The sequence below is a fragment of the Schistosoma mansoni genome (assembly GCF_000237925.1).
Source record: "Schistosoma mansoni, WGS project CABG00000000 data, supercontig 0434, strain Puerto Rico, whole genome shotgun sequence".
Lineage (NCBI taxonomy): Eukaryota > Metazoa > Platyhelminthes > Trematoda > Strigeidida > Schistosomatidae > Schistosoma > Schistosoma mansoni.
Genome location: NW_017386266.1, coordinates 1 through 7,462, shown reverse-complemented (window position 1 = coordinate 7,462; position 7,462 = coordinate 1). Strand labels below are relative to the sequence as shown.

General features: G+C 40.9%; 2 protein-coding genes across 2 annotated transcripts; one reads left to right on the top strand and one right to left on the bottom strand.

Moving 5' to 3' along the window:
* Positions 1 to 4,584: 4,584 nt before the first annotated feature.
* On the bottom strand, positions 4,585 to 5,621 carry Smp_033370 (hypothetical protein; the record flags this gene model as incomplete). Its single annotated transcript, XM_018792266.1, has 2 exons — positions 4,585 to 4,692; positions 5,445 to 5,621. The coding sequence occupies 2 exons, from the start codon at positions 5,619 to 5,621 to the stop codon at positions 4,585 to 4,587; spliced, it is 285 nt and encodes a 94-aa protein (XP_018644221.1).
* A 1,037-nt stretch (positions 5,622 to 6,658) lies between these two features.
* Smp_199710 (hypothetical protein) lies at positions 6,659 to 6,946 on the top strand (the record flags this gene model as incomplete). Its single annotated transcript, XM_018792263.1, has 1 exon — positions 6,659 to 6,946. The coding sequence occupies one exon, from the start codon at positions 6,659 to 6,661 to the stop codon at positions 6,944 to 6,946; it is 288 nt and encodes a 95-aa protein (XP_018644741.1).
* Between the last annotated feature and the right edge of the window lie 516 nt (positions 6,947 to 7,462).

Here is a 7,462-nt window from a genome sequence, read left to right as displayed (position 1 = left end):
GTACGAAAACTCAGCTTTGCTTTTTTATCATCAATGAAACCCGATGCAAAATTCGACTGAAAACTGTTATAAAAAAGAATCTCCCTGAAAGTTAAATCAGGGCGTACTGTACCTGAGTCAAATGACTGACCAATCGTTATGTCCCGATAAGAATAATAAAGGGTAACTTTTGAGAACTATTTATGGACCAATGCTATGTGTATATTTTTATTGTATGATTGTTAACTAATTAAACTATTCATATTCACAAATGAATGAAATGATGAACTCTATTGACGATAATATCCCTGCTCATACTAAAAGCAAGACAATTTACATTATTATTATTACCTTTATTATTATTATTATTACTATTATTATTATTATTATTTACCATATCGCTAACTCACCCCCTTTTATCCCCAATTTGTGTAACCTTACTTTTCAACTTATGCAGCAGCTCGCCCATGGTGGAAAATCTGTCCTATCTAAACGATCTCCAGTCACTGTCTGGTTGAAAGTGAATGCTTCCACCGATAATGAATACTGAAGCAGTCTTTCTGAAACCACGTACGCCGTTCAAGCTGGCTTCCTTCAACGTTCGTACACTAATGCATATCAGACAACAGATAGGGCTGGCTATGTCTTTGGAAGGTCTTAATGTTGATGTTTGTTGTCTATCCGAGACCCGTATTCAAGAACCTAGTGAAGTACTACAAATCCGCTCTCCATCTGTCGCCTCGAAAAGCTTGTTCCACGTGCGCTTAACCGAGGACCCTGTGGCATCTTCGTCTAGTCTTGCTGGCGTTGGTGTCGCACTAAGCGCTAGGGCAGAGGCAGCACTAATCGATTGGATCCCCATTAACAGTCAGTTATGTGCTGTTAGATTAGAAAGTTCCATCAAAGTGAGAAGAAATCGGCGTGAGAAACGGTGTCTTTTCGTCATCTCCGCCTATGCCCCGACAGATTGCAGCCCGGATGCAATCAAGGATGAGTTTTACCATCAGTTAACAGTTCTTCTCCAGAAAGCGCGTTCGACAGATATTGTAGTACTAGCCGGAGACTTGAATGCACAGGTCGGGCGTTAAGGCACAGAAGAGAGTCGTTTAGGTGGCCGATGGGGACTTGTTGGTCGCAGGACAGATAACGGGGACCGTTTGCTGCAACTGTGCACAGACCACAACCTGTTTCTGGCCAGCACTAACATTGGCACAGTCATCGCCGATGTGCCACCTGGCGTCCTCCCTCTGCATCCCAAGCCTGGACTCAGATTGATCACATCGCGATCAGCTACCGCTGGCGTGGTTGTGTACAAGACTGCCGCTCCTTTTGGAGTACCTATCTGGAGTCTGATCATGCCCTGGTCTGCGCCAATCTCGCCCTACTTTTCAGTGGCCGAAGGATTGACCACCACCAACGGATTGATATTAGTAAACTGGCTGCAACTTCTGTTGCAAGTAAGTATCGAGCGGAGCTAGCTTCTAGGCTAGCTACCACCCCACCGAAAAGTATAGATGAGCATTGGTTGCATCTTCACGACGCCATGAAAATGGCGAGTAAAGCCGCTTGCGGCTTCGCGAAACGTCCCACTTACAAGCACTGGGTTTCTTCTGGCTCCTTACAACTGATGGAAGCCCGTCGGTCTACTCCAGGTGACCGTGAGTTTGACCACAAACGAAGGCTGTTACGTAATGAAATCGGGCAAAGCTTGCGTAAGGACCGAAAAGCCTGGTGGTCGGAGCGTGCTAATGAGATGGAAGCAGCAGCTGCATCTGGTAACTGCCGGAAGCTCTTCCAACTCATCCGAGCCACTGGCAGCAAGAAGTCTGGTGTGAGTGAAACAATCTACGAGGATGACGGAATGCCAATCACTAACATCTGTCGACGTCTTGGACGATGGGCGGAATTTTTCGAAGGGCAGTTCAACTGGCCTGCTGCTCCGGCAACATCAACCAGCTTGTCCTGCCCCCCATGGCCGGTGACGACTGATCCACCAAACGAGGCGGAAGTCCGCAAGGAACTCCAACTCTTGAAACGTTACAAATCACCGGGCCCAGATGACTTACCTCCGGCTCTTTTTAAAGATGGTGGTGACTTTCTGACTAAGGAATTGACTGTGTTGTTTGGAAAGGTTTGGGAGCAAGAAAGTGTTCTAACATCTTGGAATGAGTCAATAGTCGTCCCTATCTTTAAAAAGGGTTCACGTTGTTCCTGCAATAACTATCGGGGGATAAGTCTACTTTCGATTGCGTCCAAACTATTGGCTTCTATCATTCTTCGTAGGTTGTTTAAAACCCGCGAACGATTGACTCGCGAGGAGCAGGCTGGTTTTCGTTCTGGTCGAGGATGCATTGATCACATCTTCACCCTCCGCCAAATGTTAGAACACCGTCATACTTATCGCAGGCCAACAATCGTAGTGCTTCTTGATATCAGGGCGGCCTTCGATTCGTTGGACAGGACTGTTCTCTGGGATTGTCTATTGAAGAAGGGTGTGCCTGAGAAGTTCATTAACATCTTAAAGGCCCTGTATACGAACACCTCAGGCAGAGTGAGGGCATACAACCACCTTTCTCCCTTGTTCCATTCGAGCAGTGGGTTAGGCAGGGTTGCCCGATCTCACCATTCCTCTTCAACTTTGCCATCGACGACATTCTGGAAACAGCTCTGGTGGATGTAAGTAATGGGGGTGTGGATATGTTACCTGGAGAACGACTTCTCGACCATGTGTATGCGGATGATATTGTCTTACTGTGCGATAATGCCCAAGGCATGCAATCCGCACTTAATCAGTGTCCGCAGGTACGGCATGTGCTTTGCACCCTCCAAGCGTAAAGTACTCTTACAAGACCGGAAGGATTCTCATCCTGTACTCACCCTGGATGGTGAGGAGATTGAAGTAGTTGAGAAGTTCGTGTATCTAGGTAGCTATATAAGTGCTGGTGGTGGTGTGAGTGATGATATCAATTAGCCTATAATGAAAGCCAGAGCGGCTTATGCCAATCTGGGCCATCTTTGGCGCCTTCGTGATGTTAGTCTGGCTGTAAAAGGTCGGATCTACAACGCGTCGGTGAGAGCAGTTTTGCTCTATGCTTGTGAAACCTGGCCTCTCCGAGTTGAGGATGTTAGACGTCTCTCTGTGTTCGATCATCGTTGTCTCCGAAGGATTGCTGACATTCAGTGGCAACACCATGTTAGTAATGCAGAGGTTCGGCATCGTGTGTTCGGGAGCAGAGACGATAATTCAATTGGTGTCACCATCTTGAAACACCGACTTCGGTGGCTTGGACATGTTTTACGAATGTCGTCCCAGAGACTTCCACGTCGTGCATTATTTGCCGACCCTGGGACTGGTTGGAAAAAGCGGAGAGGAGGTCAGTGTATGACATGGTGTCGTGGTATGAAAGAGAGCTGCAAAGGGCTAGCTTCCGTTGGTCCTTCACGACTCCCTGGTTGGGGTCCGAGAGATGGTGCAACACAGTGGCTAGAGACGTTATCAGATATGGCTCAGAATAGAAGCCAGTGGCGATCCTGCTGCAACCTTCTTTTGCTTTCTACATGAAGAATGGTTCTAACTTTCCTAACTGAAAGAGTCTTCTGGTTGTACATTTCAGTCCGCCTTATCTTTTCATCCCTTCTCTTCCTACTTTCATTATTTTGTGTGGCGCATATGTACCTGGTGCCCTTTTGTACCAATATATATGTGTTTAAATAAATAAATAATAATAAATAACCTATTCATATTCGTGTCCGTCTTACAATAAGCATTGTTTTGGCCCATAGACTATTACTGTGCGATTTACCATTCCTGAGTTATACTCAGTCTATTGATTACTGTTCCTCCTATTCACAGCCACATTTGGCTAAATCTTGTACGAATGTTATTTTCTATTTTATGGTACGATGTGGTCTGTTTGATTGCTATATAAACTCAGTATGTTTGAAATATAATGATTCATACCGCAGAGGCTGCTATTGGTGTTCTGGACTTAACTGGAGAGTCTAGGCAGAAAGCAGGACCGATAAGTACTCTAGACTGCTCATACGAGTTTCGTGGGTCATTGGTCCGATCGATAAATCACTGCTCTCTAGTTGGTGACATCACCACATCTTATGCATTAACAGGGCATCCAGGTGGCACAATTTATAACACCAATAATGAGTAAATTCAAAAACTAATGAGGTAGCCTTGAAGTTTATTGTGTTATGTTACACTATTGTCTTAAAAACTGAATAGTATTTAAAAACTTCGCTGAATACCTATCTTTAGAATGACTGAATATTCAAATTGCCAGTCCAATAAACTTTATGATATAATAAATCTTTTATTTTAAACAAATATATGGTTAAACTTTTCTCTAACTTCCCGTAATCAAAACTAATCCAATAACTTAACGAAATTAGTTAGAAGACCATTATAAATTAATGACAAGAGAATTCTAATATTTTTCAGTTTTTAAAGGTTCTCTTATTGTGTAAAATAGTTATGTGCAATCATTCATTTAATTAATTCCTTGTATTCCTGTTTTAATATACAATTGCGAAATCACACCATTAACTACTTTAAAATCTCTATTTTGCAAAAAAGTAATCTATAAGTTTTAATCACTGCGGGGTATGTAACAGTTGCTCAGTTTCAAATACTATAGCGCAGACGAGAATTCTAATCAAACGATAGCTGCAATGTAAGTACTTTTGTAGGGGTGACAACTTCTGGAGAAAGATAAAAATGTCGGCACATTTGAGAAAATAATGTGCGTGGTTTAATTAAAGATAAATAATTGTAGCGGTCTTCAGTCTTGAAAGTATGGAAAATATACTAACCTGAAATACTCAGTGCGCATAAATCCCCGAGCATCCTTCCTACAAGAGGTTTGAGAGGATTTCCCTAAATACTAAAACAACTTGGATGATGCTTGACTTTCACGCACTAACTAAAATTAAAATCAAGCTTGGATGCATGTGTTTCTTAATATATATATATATAGGGAATTCATTAGAGTTTACAGTGGCATGACACACTGTTTGGTAACTCTATTATGTTTAAATACATGTATGACATAGCCACTCGTTTCCTTTGCTTTTAGTGAAAGGTGACCGAAATACGACATCATTTCTGCAAATAAAACGATTATCCGTTATTTATGATTAGATTCATAATAAGAGATAGGTTTAGATTTCTATTTGATAAGTAGAACCATCTGACACTGGTTTTTAACCCTTATCAGGAATGAAAACATGAAATACAAAAGTCCCTACTTTTACACAACAATCATAATTCTATCAAAAACTAAACCTGACCTATCTTGGAATCATTATTACTGAGCCTCTGTTGGTTAAAAACTAAAGTCAAACCATTTAGGTGTTCAAGTGTTATGCGAAGTTCTAGTTAAAATTGGCAAACATACTCTTAAATTACTACTTATTATACAACTTTAAAATATAAGCATAAAAGTCACACTTACTAAAGAATGAGAAGCCAGATGGTTAAAGCTACCCCACAGAAGTAATGAATATAGAATAATCGCTGAAACCAAATGAGCACAAAGCCAATAATGATCCACACGTGGAACACCAATATAATTCTCATTTGGTGGAAGACCTGCCGGTCGTCTAGGTTCTTTGAGACCACTGCGTACCATAAGCCAGCCCAAAACACCCTGCAGTGAGAATATGTATCATGAAAATACACACGTCATTATAATCATGAAAAACCAAACTTTATAGTGTTTAGCAACATCTTTGAATATTTGATGTTATCAAACCAAAGCCACAAGTAACCTGTTATAAGTTTATAACTGAAGCATATTTTACTATCTGAATAACATAAACTTCTAACCAAATTTTGGTGGCAAAACTACAACAAAACTTAACTTATGTAGTGGATTGGAAGTCAAAGTTGTTAAAAATACTACTGAAGTGATCAATATAATGATCAGTTAGGTAATTCCTGGATTATAAAGTGCGAACTAGGTTGGTTTCAGTGAGTGATATTTGATGGAAATAAACCCTTTGGAACTACTGACTAGACATATAACATTGGTGAAATGACCCACTTATCACAAATCATAAACATTTTTCGGCTTATTTAACATCTCGTATATCATATATAAGACAGGCGATAGAGTTTGAACAGTACTTGACAAGTAAGATCGACTGTCTGTATCAGAAAATAGTAATAACCATACTGTTTATTAGGTTTTATAGAAGTAGTAACGTCTCAGTAGGCCAGTAAAATGCATAGTATAAACTGACACGTGTACGTCGTTCGAGTTGACAAACCCCATTGATACAGCGAGAAGAGATTGTTAGGCTAAATCCCAAAGTAGTAAAGGTAGTAACAGTATTAATGGCAATTTAAGATACAGTTCGAAAATAATATATAAACAGGTGGAATTATAAAAATTTGTGAGGGATTAAGATAAATTAGGATCTAAGGTAAGAGCAAAAAGTGAACAGACCTCCATCATTGAGAACGATTCTGACTCATGCCATCCAAAGTCTCTAACAACTGGTTGCGATAATCACGCGGATGTCAATCAGACAGTCTACACATACCCACGTGGATCAGTTCAACAGTCAGTGCCTTCATGGACTGATAATAAATCTTAGTTCGACTACCCTTAACTTCCCCTACATCAACCAGCATTGAACGTCGGTCAATGAGCACAAATAATCCATGCTCGGACGTCTAGATTTGATTCGGATTGTAAAATTTTTAACAGTTCATCGTGCAAGTCATGACCATCTTTCTCCTAATGAACGAAGATTGTCCAAACATTGTTTTTACAAAGCAACCGTAATCTATCTACTTTTCCGTAACAGTCAGATTTATATCCTCATGCGTAAATCATTGTTTACGAATTTCATTGAGCGTATGAGGCTTCCTTTGTTATTACTTATGAATTATTCAACTTTCCTAGATAGCCGTACAGGTTCAAAATATCACTCGGAAACACTCCTCTAAATAGCTTTATTTCTAATACGCTTCTGAAAAAAAGATTACCATAAAAAGTAAGTTGAATAGTGAGATCTTACGATTGCGTATCGTAAATAATTACGCAATTATAGCTCTTCTAAGGTTACTGACGGTCCCGAGCCCGGATAACGGTGGAGAGTTGAGCATGGGGTTAGCGACCCCATCCCATAGAAAGAAATCTTGTTAAAAAAAGGCCAACCAGATTAAAAAAATTAAGCCATTTAAACTCTGCCCTCTGAGTTGAAGGAAGAATCGTGACGCCTCAGGATGAAAGTCGAGAGTTTTCGGAAGTCACGAGGTCGATGTCCCTTCTAACAACCAGAGCAACATTTTTTATAGGTACATCGAACGTCCGGACAATTTGGGAGACCGGGAAGACCAGTCAAATAGCAATGGAATTGAGGAGATACAAATTGGCAGTACTCGGAATCAGAGAAACCCATTAGACACAAGCTGGACAACAAAGGCTAGGTATGCGAGAGATGCTGCTGTACTCCGGTCACC